This window comes from Castanea sativa, chromosome 4 (assembly GCF_040712315.1).
Source record: "Castanea sativa cultivar Marrone di Chiusa Pesio chromosome 4, ASM4071231v1".
Classification (NCBI taxonomy): Eukaryota; Viridiplantae; Streptophyta; class Magnoliopsida; order Fagales; family Fagaceae; genus Castanea; species Castanea sativa.
The window spans coordinates 23,874,971-23,891,524 of NC_134016.1; the positions used below are offsets into that span (position 1 = coordinate 23,874,971).

The following is a 16,554-nucleotide window of genomic DNA, read 5'->3' on the forward strand; positions in this document are numbered from 1 at the left end:
TGTAGGATATCCATAAGCCAACTATAAAAAAAAAAATTTGTGAGTCCAAGGAAGCAGCAAGCCCACTAGCCAAGGATGGGGTACGCACAAGAACCTTGGGCAGAAAAACATATTTTTCTCATTAGTCAATTCTTATTTCTTCTACCATTCAAATTTTTGCCCAAAAAAGTTGTGCCTTCACACTCGTGCTGCAAATAGTGATGCAGTGAAAAAAATAATGATGTTTAAACTTCAAGAGCTAATAAGTTGTAGCTCAAAAGGTTTGTTTTGTTAGTTTTTGCTTAGAATAAAATGATGTGGCGTTGAGTTTTAATCACTACGGTTGGTTTGTTAGTGGGTGATATGGTTGTTTCGCCTTGGAACAAAAGGAGATGTCTAATTAAAATTTCACTGGAGGTAAGTCAGACTCTTTAACCATTACAAGTTTCTCCAAAAAAAAAAATTTTACAAGAAAACTAATTAAAAATGTTCTAAAAACGGTCATAAAACATGTTATTTTAGCTAATAATACATTTGGTTAATGTAGTCTATCTTTAGGCTAATATTTAATCTTCTAAGATATATGGATTTTTAAATTCTATGTTTATAAATATTGAATGAAGAAAGAATTAAAAAATGATTTCTATATTAAGGCAGTACTACTTATTTATAAACTCCATTCCTACTTCTTTTTTCATGATTTTTTTTTTGCAGATAATCCATTCCACGCAGCCATTGACCTTGCTCTTATCGAGCTTCAATGCCATTTAACCTTGTTTCACTTACCTTTTAGTTTTTCATGGAATGTTTCAGGTCTCAAAAGCAACAATGACATTGTGTGCTATCAATCTGCTTGGCATGAAAGCATTATGTATGTCCGAGAATTTGGACAATAGGGGTTTCAATTTGTTTATTAACATTGCAAAGACTAATGAGTCTTTATTAAGTCATGGTCTCTAAATTCTTTGTTTTGATTGTTGCATTTGAAAGAGCGTTTGGTGTACCTCATTGAGTTGAAACTTTTCTCAACAGTTGTTGGTTCATGTCATTCCACACCACCTTGTCAACGAGGTTGGCCCCCTCCATACTGTCCTCTACAAGCGCGTACGCCATCCCTAGTTGGTGTCTCGCTCTATTCCTCTCGCTTCCAATCTTGTTTCCATGAAGAACAAGATATGAGGATTTTCTCGCTTGAAGTTCTCGAACTGCTCATAGATTCCCCAAACCATGGCAATCATGGTGCTCGAATGCTCAAACTAGGTGCAAGCACACTTTGAAGCTTCGAATAATACCAATCACTGCTCCAATGACCATTTTTGGTTCTTTGTCAACCGTAACGGCTCCAGGAATTTTTTTCAGAGTATTTCTCAACAAACATAAATTACACAATTTAATAAAAAGAAAATTTTGTATATTGACAACAACAACAAAAAAACATGCAAATGCTTAAAATTTACAATTGCTTTTTGCATGGTTTTCTTATCATATATTTTTCCATAATTCTAGCAAAAGAATAAACAATAAACTATAAGTTCATTTCAAATATTAATAGAATTATTAATTATTGTTGTTTAGCTGTTTCATTAATTTGTTTGTCTTTATAAACTATAATTTGTTATATTGTTGTTTCATTAATTATAAAATTATTAATTGTTGTTTAGCCTAACATAATTTAATTTGTTTGTCTTTTATAATGTATTGGTTAACTAAATTATTAATTATTGTTTATTAGTTGCTTCCCCCAATTAATTATAGGTTAATTAAATTATTATTTATTAGTTGCACTAGCACACACCCCGTGTGCATTTACTTCCCCCAATTCAAATATCTCACCCTGGCCCCATGCCCCCATCCACCCCCCACTCAACAAACAAGCCCCATGGCCCCCAATAATAAGAGCTAATCAAATAAATTCACAATCACATGTCACAATACACTAAAAGACAATTAATTGTATCTCACCAACACCAACGGATAAAGCCAAAAACAGGGGCAATAAATATTAATAAAGTTAATACTCCCTCCGTCCTATTTAGTTTGTCCTCTATTCTATTTTAGGATGTCTCAAAATATTGTCTTGTTTCTAATAATAAAAGTCATTAATTTACTAATGTTCTTATTATACCCCTATTTAATTTTCAAAACTATTCCATTTGAAAAAAAATTCAATTTTTTGATATATTTATTTAAGGGTAGTTTTGGAAACTAATACATTTTTAAAAGTTAGACAAGACAATAAATGATGTTCCCTTAAAAAGTGTGACTTTTCAAACAGGACAAACTAAATGGGACGGAAGGAGTAAAAAGTTAAGCAATCAGCCAATCAATTGTTCAAAGAGAATCAGAATATCAAATAAAGTCTCTAGAGAGAGAGAGAGAGAGAGAGAGACTCTCATTTCATTTCATAATTTTCATTTCACCTTCATTGTTCAAATAAAGAGAGAGAGACTGAGATAGAGAGTACAGAGAAACCCATTAACCCAAATACCCAATACCATGTATATGTAAGAGAGAAAAAGAGAGAGAAGAGAGAAATACCGAGGCCTGAGGCTAAGGGATGGCGCCTTCAGGCAACACGTCAAGGTGAGGAAGACCGATCTTCGATGCACGAGGTGTTCTAGTTCTGGAGCTCGAGTTTGAGGCCCGATGTGGTGACCGGTGTGCTCAGTTGCAGCGTTGCTCAAGGCAGAGGCACCATCCGTTAGTTGTTTTCGTTGATGTGCTTTGTTCTAGTTTTGCTTTACCTGATGAATATGTTGCTCTGGTTTCTTTAGGTTAGGTTGTAATAGCGTATATTGGGTTTTATATTTATTTAATTTTTTTTTTTTTGAGAATCTGTGGGTTTGCTACCATGTTGGGTTTGCTTTAGCCTCTTTTTTTCTTTAGATTGGGTTTGTAATCTATTATTTAGGATTGATTTTGGGCTTTTTTTCCCTGGTGGGTTTGCTTTGTTACAATTTTTTTTTTTCATATTTTAGTTCAAAATTTTTTTTTTTTGGGCTTTTTTTTTTTTTTTGCTTGAAAGTAGAACAAATAATTTTTTTTTAATTTTTTATTTGAGGGTGTTCATAATTTTGGTTGAGGGTATTCTAAATTTTTTTTTAAGGGTAAACAAATAAAAAAAATTTAATTATTATATATAAATTTTTTTTTCAAGTCAGGTGTTCTTGGAAAGTTTGTCAACCTTTACAAATGAAGCTTCCCTCTGGCCTAATCTTGCTTTTTTGGTTATGAAGGAGTTCAAGAACTGAAAAAAGGAATGAAAAGTTCTAAATGGGATAGTTTCAGTACACGTATTGAATAGGTGGGGTGCACGAAGGTTGCAACTTAAGAAACTTGAATAAGAGAGGAGATGGAGATGTTTGGAAGTGGAGAAGGGAAAGGGGTGAGGGGAGAAGTGGCAAGGACAAATAGGTGGGAAACAAAATGGAACTAGGAAAAGAGGAAAAAATACCCAAGGGAGCTAGAGCACTGAACGCGGTCAAGCTAGTGGCTTAAAGATCTTAAGTGAAGGCCGAGAGGGGGGGACGGGTGGATTTGGCTGGTGATCAACTGTTCTCAAACTGCATCTGAAGTTTTCAAGAAGTAAACTTCATTAGACTAGGGAACATAAAGACCGCATTCATTTCCTCTAATTATTTTTGTGAGTTACAATGAAAGAACTTAGTCTCTTTACTTACAGATATAGATATATCAGATTTTATAGTGAAAATAATATGTAAAACAAATTCATCAACAATCCCATACAACACCCTCAAAAAAAAAAAAAAACAATCCCATACAAAGTTAATACATCCAGTCCTGAAGAAAGCCAAGCAATTTCATTAATATTACAAAAAATTGCAGAAGACAATGCCTTATATATAGGAGCAGACAGTGCTTTTTAATTTGGAGGACTAGCAAATTCCAGTTCTCTTTCCAGCCACAAGCTTCCTCCAGTAGGTGGCTATCTCCTCCGGAGTCTCCCTTGCACTCTTTTTTATGTGCTTTTTGCCTCCATCATCTCCGTCTTGTGTCTCATCAACAGTAGCTGTGACATGGGCAGTTTTGGTGGAAACACGGGTGGGGTGTGTCTCCATCTCCTTCATAACTTTCTCTATGTCTGAAATAAGTCTCTCAGCCAAGGCCCGGCTGAAATCCTCTCTAATTACTACACGTAGAACAGCAATGTGTTCAGCATTAGGTGGCATTGTGTAGGCTGGAACGACCCACCCAAACCTTCTCAAACTTCCTGATATCTCAAACACATCGTATTTGCTACTGTCTTTGAGAGAGAAGGCTACCAGGGGTACTCCATCTTCCTTGGAGACAATGTTAAACAACCCCGTTTTCTCAATTCCTTCTTTCAGTACCCTGGCATTCTCCAAGCAATTCTCCATGACGTTCTTGTAACCCTTACATAACATAGACAACAGAACCACAAAATTACATAACGAAACATTAAAAAAAAAAAAAAAGGTACCCAACTATAAGCAATCTATACTAATACCAGGCAATCTACTTCAAATATATAAGTTGCTTCTAGAATAGCTTATGGGTTGATTTTTGCCCTCACTTTATCTTTCATTTTAATAACCATGGTTTACAATTCTAATTGTAACCAAATTTGCATTCTCTAACGGCATGTTTTATCATTCCATAAAAATTATGTCATCTATTATGGTTTCAAGTGTGGGATTCTGTGGAAATGCAACCTTTTTAAACCTTTTCAAACTCTTTCCCATGTCCGAGTTAATTTCTATAAAGGGACCAACATTTTTGGTGACAAACTTGTAATAAGATCATAAGAGGCTAAAACAAAAAAAAGTTTATTCTTGTTTACTGGACGCTCCTAAAGGAATTTTTTCCAACAATTCCTCAGGAAATCTATGCTAATTCCATTTGTTACTCCAAAAATGGACTCCGACAGAGCATACTTTACTTTTTCAATATCCTAATTTGTGGATATGCTTAGAGAAATTCTCATATCAGTCTTTCGGTTTTTCCCCTTCTAATTGGGGCATATTTCTAAGCCTAAGCTCAATATAATGCCGGTACTCTTTCTTGGCCATATATTGTACGTTTTATCTCAAATTCTATATTGCAAGATAACAGACCTAGGAACCCAATTAACATTGCATGTCAAAATACAGATAAAACTAGGAAAAAGATGAAAGGATAAAAGTAACCTCCAATATGCTGAATCAAGCCATGAAGGTATCCTTCAATTCAGAATAAAGAAACCATTACCTCAAAGCCCAGCCGAACAAACTGATAATATTGAGCAATGATTTGACTAGAGCCTGCCAGAGTTGAAAATGTTAGAAAATAAATAGAGAGAAGATTAATGATAAGGAGAACAGATTGATTAGACTCGTTACTGAGAAAATCCCAAGTCTACAAATCCTTTTCAATGAGATGAATGTATTCAATTTCAAAGGGACATCTATGTTGAGAGTGCATGAACACCAATGGAGTCCACCCTGGATTTTGCTCATTAATTGAGCTAGAGTAGTGAGGTACTTAGTACAATGGGATTTCTACTTCCTTTTTTATTAGGTTGTGTGCCTATAGGAAGGCAGACTTTTCTCAATATTGGTAAAAGACATGTGAGGCTTTAGGGGTGAGAGAGCCGCCTGAGATTATTTTTTTGATTGGTAAGTTACATACGCATCCAATGCGTCTTGAACCAAAGCCCTCCACCTAAAATGTATACAGGGAGGAGAGGACAGATACGCTAGAGTTCTTTGGATTTTCATATAATTATTTTTTACAATGATGAGTTCCAAGATTGCCTAAATTTATGATGGTTTCTATTTTGTTAAAAGATAAAGACCATTCACCTTCTTATGAAATTCTGCTTAAAAAATTGATGGAAATGATTCAGTATCAAGATTGAATTTAAAAACAAGCTGGGTGAGTACATTTTACAAAAGCAAAGGATTCACCAAGACTTAAGCAGATGCATATAAATCTGTGGATGTGTCACACCTATATATGCACGTATATTATATGTAGATATTACCTTTGGAGAAGTTGAGGGTGAATGTGGGTTGATCAGATCCAAGATAGTTGATGTGAAAGATAAGGTCCTCAGGTAAGTCCTCTTTAGTCCTCCAAATAACCCAGCCAACACCAGGGTAGACAAGGCCATACTTGTGACCACTAACATTTATGCTCTTCACTAAAGGCAAACGGAAATCCCACTCAAGATTAGGGTAAATGAATGGGGCAATAAAACCGCCACTAGCGGCATCAACATGAATTGGGGTGTCCCATCCTGTCTCCTTATTCTTTTTAGTGAGGAGTTCATTAAGGAGTTTCACATTCTCAAACTCTCCAGTCAAGGTTGATCCCAGAATTGCTGCAACACAGATGGTGTTCTCATCCACCATCTCAACTGCTTTCACAGGATCCATCACATAATATCCCTCTGACAGTTTTACCTCCTTCAGATCAACCTCAAAGTACCTAGCAAACTTCTCCCAGCAAACCTGGGAGAGCATATTTTGAGGTAAATCAGATATTGATGCACTAAGGGACTAATCCTGAACCAGAATCATCAATGAAATCATCTTAGCTGTAGCAATGTCGTAAAATTAACTTGCAAACATCAAGTTCCATTAATGCAAAAATAGCCAACGATATAGCCAAAATGGTTCCAAAAATCAAACATATATCACACATAGACATTTGGTGAGATTCAGGAGTTACTAAATTACAGTTCAACAAAGTCTTAATCCCAATACAGAGGGATCTATCGGTGTACATATTTCAACCAGTGTCAAGAGTTTGATCTTCTTTTTGTAAATTCATGATAGTGGTAAATTTAAACAAAAACAATGTACTTCACAGTCACACTAGATAAAAATCTGAACAAAGGATGCATTTATAATATTTTAGCAGCTTAAAGCACTAATAACCACAATGTGAAACCCACCTGAACATTAGCTCCAGTGACTATGTTGGGCTTATCATATGGTTTGCCCTCTAATTTTCTCTTCGTCTGCCACTTCCTTTTAAAAGCTAGACCTGCCAGCATTATTGCCTCTGATGATCCCACGGTACCCACACCAACAGCAGTATCAGTTTCTCCAACAGGAGCATTAAACAGGTGGGCTATCATATTCACACACCGATTCTGCAGAGTTAATACATTAGCAATGCTTCGTAATTAACAACAGGAACATTTAGACTAAAATTCATAGATCTCATTTTCCAAAATAAAGAGGTTGTGCCTTAAGAGCTGACATGTTTGACCAACACTATCATTATTCACAAAGAAGAATGATATATTTTCCATATCATGAAGAGTGAGTCAAAGAATTGATTTCCATGAGCAAATCACGTGTGATTGAAGCAATCAATTATATAGTTCAGGTTTTGTATGTCATGAATGTAGGCTATCCAGGCCAAAGCATGTCAACCTTTGTGTCCTTCAATTCTCTATATTTTCTTCATTTTTCACAATTTAAGTCCTTTCATATTATTAGACTGGATCGAACAGAATTTAATTTTATTATATTATCAAAGTGAATTTAATGGACTTTCATTGAATAGCTCCCCTCCTTATATTCCACTTGTTGGTACTTTCTATCATCACCTTGTTAATTAATTTTTATTATCTACCATCTTATTCATCTTCTTATATTCAATAAGAAATATTACTGCTTTTTATGCATAATGGCAATTTTACCTGTGAATTTTTAGCTCCTAGAAGGCTAGAGCCATGCAGCATAGCAAAGGATTTCGTCACATTAATATTGAAGTAAATCAGGGAAGCATGTTTTGTGGATTTCTAATTGAGGGAGTTTCTTTTTTTGGTAGGAAATTGAGGAAGTCTCTTTTGAATAGGAGTACTTTTATGTGGCTTTGGAGTACCCAATTTGGTTCACAAACTAAGTTTCACCTTTTATTGTCCTCTTTCCTTGCATACCAAAAGAGTAGTGCAAGCTAGCTTAGAAGAAATTTCAGTTTCTACAAGTTTGGTTCCAAACACCAATAAGAAAATAACGTGTCCAGTCGTGTTAATGTTCATGACTCACTTAGTTTGTTTAAATGAGTCATGTCATGTGCATTGCACATGACAATGACAAATATTATCTTCTTGTTGATTGTTGGAGCTCAAGGCTCTAAACATGTTTGAAGACAAATTTTGTTCATTTACGGGATAAAAAAATAACTTTTTAAAGTTGGAAAACATTTTCCTCCGATCTAGATTGGAGGAATCTTTTCGCACCCATAATCTACTATTATGTGGTAGTTTATAAGACTATCGATCTACTTGCTTTAAATCCATAATTTTAAAAACCAGACCGGCCGGTTCAACTGGGGGAACCAGGCACCAATTTGGTCCAATAAAAAGCTCTAAAACCAATAAAATCTAGGAATCGAGAACTAAAACGAGTTCTTTGACCGCATCGGTTTTTAAAACCGTGTTTAAATCATATAATTCATTTGAACAAATCACATGATTATTAAATAGGTCATCCGACTAAAAGTATGCCTATATGAAGTAGTTTTTTAAGTTGCCATGTAGTGGCTAGAGGAACTTTCTTCCAAGTTGGTTTGTAGGAAATCTCTATCATTAAGTTTTAGGAATGAAAAACATGTTTCATGCAAACTTTTGGTAAGAAAACAATATTTTAACTCTTTTATTTTTATTTTGTGTGTGTTTGTTTTTTAAAGGACAATATTTTAACTCTTTTATTTTTATTTTGTGTGTGTTTGTTTTTTAAAGAAAGACTTGGACTTATCAAGCTAGGTCACTTATTTTATCCATAATAATATGAGAGATGCTACATCCACAATATTTTTACAACAAATCACAGGTGGTTAGTTGTTATTGGTTTAAATTTAAACCTAACACGAAGATTACTTTTATGCCCAACAATAACAACCAATAACAACCTGCTATTTATGATTTGTTGTAAAAATATTGTGAAAATGTTATGGCCATATCATTTCTCTAATAGTATATATAAAACCTAAATAGTTAGATATTTTTGGTTGACTTGTCATATAAGTTTGTAAGACCTCACTTATTATTGTAATATATTTAAATTGAATTTAAAATTCAGTTTTACATTTAAAACCCCGGCCGTTTAAAATTTTGACACATCATTTTTTTTATAACCGTTAAAAATTTTGACACATCTTTTTTTTTTTTTAAATGATAGAATATGTAGTTGCATATACAAATAACTATTATAGTTTTTATTTATTTAATTATAAATATGGCACAAAGAAAGAATATCCACTGTGTCACAACTCAGAACCATAGTTTTGTAGAGACCTAAGTTTTATTATAGATTGAAATCTTTGACCTTTTGTTGCCATATAAATTTCCAACAGCACACATTTTGAATCTCATCATTTAAAAATACGTTTTTTAAAATTAAAAAAAAAAATTGATTTTTACAGGTACAAGTTGAAAAAAATTAGAACTGATTATATTATTTAAAAATAAAAAAATCTGAGTAGTACATAAATTAAAATTGAAAGGAAGAGAGAGAGAGAGAGAGAGAGAGAGACCTGGAGCTCAGTGGTAACAGGGTATTCGTCCATGTCAACATAGTTTTTGTTGATGGCGGCCATCATAAGCTTCTCGCATTCAGGCTCCATCCACGTGGTCACAAATGAAGCCAAGTTCAGCCTGGGTGTCCCATCCAGCATCAACTCGTCATTTATTATCTGATATGCTGCTTCTTTTGGTATCGGATCCGCCGGCATCTTGTACCTATATTAACATCAACATCATCATCATCACTGAAAAGGTATTGTATTTCATGATCGAGTAGAGTTCACATGAGCCAGCCAGCCAGCCAGCGAGTTTCACCACCGCATGCAAGAGAACCGTCCGTGTTATAAGATAAGATAAGATAAGATAATTTTAAAGAATTTTGTTTACTGTACACAAGCGGTAATGGCCCAAGCGATCGAGAAAGAGTTGTGGAAATTAATTAGCTTTATTTGACAGTCACGTTATTACTACATAAATCTGGGTAGAGAGAGAGAGAAATGGCATGAAAAGCAATACTTACTTGGGAACGGGAGTACGGACATATCTGGAAGCAAAAGTAGGCTGCAATTGCTCTCCGGAGTCTGGAATTGTGGTTGTGATTACCATTTCTTTTCTTAATTTGTTTTTAACTCAGAAAATTAAAATATATATATACAGAGAGAGAAAGAGTGATAGCTTTGAGAGGAAGGTGAGAAAGAATGAAGGAAGGAGAGGGAATGAGTGAAGATTGCTTTGCTTTGCTTTGCTTTGCCTTGCCTTGCCTGTAAATAATGATGATAAATACCATTACCACCAATACAATTAGGGACACGTAATGCGTAAAAAAAGTGTACAAGGTTGCGTAAGTAAATACCCCTACCCTTCTACTTCTTCTTTTTTTGGTAATTACCCTTCTACTTTTTAATTGCAAGCAGCAGCAGATCAATGTTATTTTTATTATTTTCTAATGATAAGAATGTAATTTTATTATCCTTCGTGGACCTTGAAGAGTTTGAGTGCACGGCGCATTATTTATTTATTTAAAGATAATATTTAATTATAAAATTTATTGTAGTTTAGGATTATAACTTAATTTAATATTTTTTTTATTAAAAGTAAATTTTGATAAATTCATAGATTATATTTTTTTCTTATATCTTTTATGCTTGTAAAACTTATAGAAAATTAAAGATTAATAATTATATCATCAATATATTGTTTAAATTACAAGATTTTATAGTTTAAAATTATACATAAAATATAAGCTTGTATATCATATAATAAATAATATTTAATTGACACAAAATTTGACATGTATATTAAGAATATAAAAAATATGAAATTCAACGATTAAATTTTTAAAATATATAATAATTTTTATTTTATTAAGTAAAGTTGTAATCTTAAACTATAATTAATTTTGTAACTAAATTTTATCTATTAATTTATATTATAGTGGACCGTTTTGGTCGGTAGAGTTGGTAGTTGGTACTTCACAGCTTACTTACTAGTCTCTATTATTTTTAAGTCCTTTCCTTATCCATACCGTAGTGACCACGGAATTAATATATTATGTTAGGACAAAGCGAGGCATGGTGATTGATGGTCCCTCCAACACTCTCTCCATTTTTATCTTTATTTGTATGCCTCCCGCGGTCCTACCATGTCAAACTAATTTTTCTATAATAATATTTATATATAATATCTTTATTTTAATTTTAAAACTGAAAATATTATAATAAAATAATTTTTAAATACGTAAATAGTATTATAATATTTAATTTTAAAGTTTTTTTCGTGAGTTGCATAAACAGTATACAAATTCACTAAAAAATAAAAAAGCAAAAAAAGTTCTTCTCTTATTGCATGAGACCCACCTTGCGACAGACACTGCATTTATCGTCAGTATCCAAACAGGTACTATATATGTATAATATAAAGCAAAGCACTATATAGTATTAGTGATAATTTGATAAAGAAATCCTTCTGGATCTATAGATAGGTATATGGGACCTCCCCTCCAGGCTCCAACTCCTCCACGTCTCCTGTGCAGTCCGCATGAGTCGACACTTCTCCACGTCTCCTACTTTTTGGCCTGTCCAGTTTTGGACACGTATGCTCGATTGGGACTCGGAGACTCTATTACTAATTTTTTGATAGACTCTATTACTAATTTACTACTACTTTGCCTTTTCTTTTTTATCTTTTTTCTTTTCTTCTTCTTTTTAATAAAAAATTCTTAAATAGTTTTAAAGTATATTGAAATAATATTTTTTCCTCTTACATTTATGATAGACCTCAGTTATAAGAGAATATTGTGACATAAATAAATAATTAAATGCGTGGTCACAACTGCTTTTTTGGCCTTATTTACCAACAAAAAAAAAAAAAAAAAGATGTTTTTCTTTTTGACCCATTTTTTTATCCAAGTTTTCGATCGTTCCTGTTTTCAAAAATTTTCATCCCAACGAGAGATAGGCTTAATTGTGTTGGCGTTAATCATTTAATTTAATCTAGTCATTCAACTGGTTCATAATTACTGACCATAAATCCTAATCATACCATTAATTGTTACTTACTTTAGAAGTAGAAGGGTGAAGTAGAATAAGGAATTTCCCTTTGTGTAAGAGGAGGACAATCGATGTCTCCGTATGACTTTGGATGCTTAAAATAAAAGCAGTGGTCTGGTCTGGTCAAGTCTGAAAGTGTACTTTTAGAGCTGTAAATTATTTTATAATTTGTTTGTTACAATTTGATGCGGTAAATGAGTAATTAATTATTATTTATATATGTACTCACTATTTTTTTTTTTTTTTTTATCAATTTTACTATGATACTTCACAATTGTGATAAAAATTTGTAAAAAATGATGTGGTTCTAAATTTTTTCAGTCGGAAATGGCATGAGCATCATTATTGAGAAGCAGGTTTGAGCATTTTTAATTAAAAGCATATCAAATCACCTAAAGGGTCCTACTTACGCTTTGAAGTTTAATTGCTGGTCGGCCACTTCCTGTGCTTGATATTTTAGAAGCCTGCCTCGTACCGTTTTAATGTTGTATTTTTATTTTTATTTTTTAAGAATTTCAGTTTTTAATACCTCCTTTTTATAGTAATTTTTTATTATTAAATCAAAATGTCAATTAAATTTTTTTTTCTTTTGATAAAGACGTCAATTAATTTTCTTTCTCGTTAACTCTTACAATTCTCCATATCTTATACTTTTATTTAAGAGATTTAAATGGATAAATTTTTGTTACAATGTTTTAACTTTTACTCTATATTTTAGATTTATCAATTAAATATAAATTTAACCGACTAAAAAACTTTAACCAAATAACATTGAAAATTATAATTTTATAGAAAAGAGATTGGTTGAAGTTACACTTACAATTGGTGTAATTCTTAAAAAGTTACATTTTTTCAAATCATTGAATCTCGATTTTTATTTCTCATATTTCACAAATACTTATACTAATGAAGTAACTATCGCATACTATTTTCTAACGAGAGACATCATTTAATTTACCATTATTATTTCCTCTTTCTCTTAGACCCCATCTTGACTGCTGCCTTAGAAATAACACAAAACACCACTATCCTCTTTTCTCTCCTTCCCTCCCTCCCAATAATGATGCTGCTATAATGCAAATAAAGCTCATTTTGATTGCTGCCATTGAATCGAACATCACTGTTTCCTACTTCTTAACAGATTTTGATTAGCTATTCATCCCAAACAAAATCTTTTCTATTTTCATTTTTATATCTAGATTTTTTTTTCGTGCTTCTTTGAAAGTCTGTTACGGCTTTCTTATCTTTACTTCATATTTCTCTTCATTTTAATTTTCTCTCTCCCTAAATGACTCCCCCTCCCTTCTCCATTTTTATGTTGTTTCTTACATTCTTTTTCAAAATACATGTCCAATTTCATTTTGATATTCCAAATCATCTCTTCATTTTCATTTTTTATTGTGTGCTTGCATTGGTAGAGGAACTAAACAATTCTCTCCCTTAATTGAGATGGAAACTTTGGAAAGCAATATAGAGGAGAAAGAAAAAATGCTTTTAATTTAATAAATGAGGTCCTAAGTCCTAACAATAAATATGATAGTGAGGATTTATATATATATAAACTAACCATCCTAAATTGAAATAAAAAATTTTATATTCTCCCCCTACATTAAAAACTAATCATTTTAAATTGAAAATTGCCCTAAAGAATCTAGAAGATAAAATCGTCATATTATTTATTTGTGTTTGGCATTACAAATTGCTTGTTTAATGTTTAAGACCTAAAGTTGAGTTTGAGAGTAGATACTTTGAGATTTGAGTGATGTTGTGCTGCTTTGTTCCACCTAAATGATAGTTTTAGTACTTTCTATTTTTTGAATTACTTGACAACACAAACTGGTTTTTAATAAGAGGAATATTGGACATATTATTATAATAAATACGAGTTTCAAGTTACATGGTTAATGCTATTTTGATAAAATGGTTGTACCTATTTGCTCTTCTAGTTTTACAGCAACTATGAAACAAGCTCACAAGCTAAATTTCAGTTTGTGAGCTTATGAGTTTATTTGATGAAAAATACAGTTTTAATAGATTGCATATAAGCTTATAAGCTAAATATCAGATCAAATATGATTTTCAAACAACTGATTTGATCTTGTACATTGAAAAATAAACTTTTACGACATATATACAAAATCAATCAATTATATATTTTGCAATTTAATAAGAGGTAAAATTTCATTTTGATAGATATTAAATGATTGAGTCAAATATTAAGAAACAATTATTATTGTTATTATTATTAGCTAACTAATACTAATGCTTAAGTGATACCTAAATAAATAAATAGAAAAAAAAATCATATATAGGGGATTAAATGCCATCTCAGATTCTCATCCTCATGCCTGTCCGTCACCATCACAAAACTCTCTAAATTTAGTGATGAATTTTCTGAAAATTCATAAAAATATGTTTTGTGAAATAAATGGAAAAATACAAACCACATGTTTGGAATGGGTGGCAGATATATATTCTTCAAGCGAATCAATTCTCTCTCAAGGTCATATTCATATATATGATTTGGAGCATTTATTCCATTACTAATTTGATTTCCTCACCTACTTAAACTCAGTGCTGGAGCCCTATCATCAATTCGAGAACTTTTTTTTTTTCTCTCACTTAATTTTCTTTTCATTTTGTTTCTTTGACAACCAAAAAATCACGAGAGCATTCTCATCTAAGATCTCAAAACAACTCTCATCACAAACACAAAATCCAGCCATCATAAAATTTCACCCACCACCAAATTGTGACCCACGACCCAGATCCACCGTGACCAGGTAACCCACAGTGACCGCCGAAGCACTGTGACTCACACCCATGGGAAACCGATGAGAGAGAGAGAGAGAGGGACGAGTAAGAGAGGTCAAGGGCTAGAGGGTTGGAGAGAGGAAGAAATAGAGAGAAACAAAGAGAAAGAAAGAAAAAAGATAGAGAAAAGAGAAACCAATGAAAGAGAGAAGAAAATGAGAAAAAAGATTTAATTTAATTGAAAATGTATTAAAATTTTATTATTTTTATAAGATTTGAGATACAGTGGACTGTCATAAATTGTAGTCTACTGTAGCTCAGCTTCTAAAATTTTTAACAATAACACGTTTGTGGTCGTGTGTATTTTTAGAATGAGATGCTAAAAGATAGCATTTTTAGTTATTCACATCTTAAATAGGAACGCTATGAAAGAAAGATATTTTACTTAAATTCAGACAATTGTTTTGGGGACAGTTTGGTCATTTCATTTCTTGTGGTGGAGTCTACCTAGCTTGTGGGTCCAGGGATCCGAAAATTATATCTTGCACCCGGCATATATGCCGAGTGCAGGATATACCGGCTCCCAGGGATCATGCATCATGCAAAATGTATAAATTTTGAAGTTCTCAACTCCAGAACATTTAAATAAACTAGTCTCATCACACGCGCGAAGCGCGTGCGATGAGACTTTTCTCTTTTAGTGGTCCTATTTTGTAAAAAAAATTGTATTTAATTATTTTATATATATATATATATATGATTTTTATTTTAAAAAATCTAATTTATAAGTGAATAAATCAATTTAAAAATTAATAGGAGAGTGGTCCTATTTTTTAGGCAATATTTTAGTGGGAGTTGGAGTTGCATTTTTACCAGATTATCCTTGAGTTTTGTCTCTACTTAAACATAAGACTGTAGGGGTATCTTTGAACTAAAAAAATGAATTTTTACCAGATTGTCCTTTAGTTTTGTCTCTACTTAAACATAGGACTGTAGGGATATTTTTGAACTAAAAAAATAGGAATTTAAACAGGGGAAGTCCCTTAAATAGTAGTATAGATAAAGTTATAAAATCCTAGGGCCGACTTCTCCAAAAAAAAAAAAAAAGTTATAACTTTAGGGAGTTGGTCGTTTGCATGAATAGTTTAAGGGATTAGGTGTAATTGGAGTGATAATTTAAGGTGAAAAAAAATGTAATTTGTCATAATATTAAAGATACAAACTTTTTCATAATTTGTTAAAATGAAAAATAATAACTGATATAACATTACTTTTATATGAGCTCATTTATTTTTGTTGTACACCAATCAACAACGGTAATAAAAATTATGAAATTTTTTGTGTAACTAGACTGATTGTTAAATTATTTACATGATTAATTTTTTTAAAAATATAACGTTTTAAACTTTATAATTTAGGAGTTATAACAAATAAAATCCAAAACAAAAAAACAAAAAAATTAAAAATAGTTTTAAAAATAACAAATAACAAATAGAAGCCTAAGATTTGAAAAGTAATAATTAAACCCCCATCCTCAACCCATATTAAACTTCAAGAATATTGCAATTTCACTAATTACATGGACTGAGATTTATTTTGTTAATTTTGAAACTTTAAGGTGCTAATTTTGAAACTACACAATGTTTAATTTATGACTTTTTGAAATCTCATGGTTTAATTTATTACTTTAGATACGGTAAGATTTAATTTATTACACCCTAAAGTTTTCAAAAATGTAATTTACTCAAAAGGAAATAATACCTAATGGAA

At 32.1% G+C, this 16,554-nt stretch overlaps 1 protein-coding gene across 1 annotated transcript; it reads right to left on the bottom strand.

Moving 5' to 3' along the window:
- Positions 1-3,655: 3,655 nt before the first annotated feature.
- LOC142631059 (glutamate decarboxylase-like) lies at positions 3,656-10,239 on the bottom strand. The gene is made up of 6 exons (XM_075805134.1): positions 10,002-10,239; positions 9,493-9,697; positions 6,899-7,099; positions 5,984-6,452; positions 5,209-5,261; positions 3,656-4,373 (listed from the first exon to the last, which is right to left on the bottom strand). Exons 1-6 carry the CDS (start codon positions 10,085-10,087, stop codon positions 3,876-3,878), a joined length of 1,512 nt encoding a protein of 503 aa, XP_075661249.1. The 5' UTR covers positions 10,088-10,239; the 3' UTR covers positions 3,656-3,875.
- Between the last annotated feature and the right edge of the window lie 6,315 nt (positions 10,240-16,554).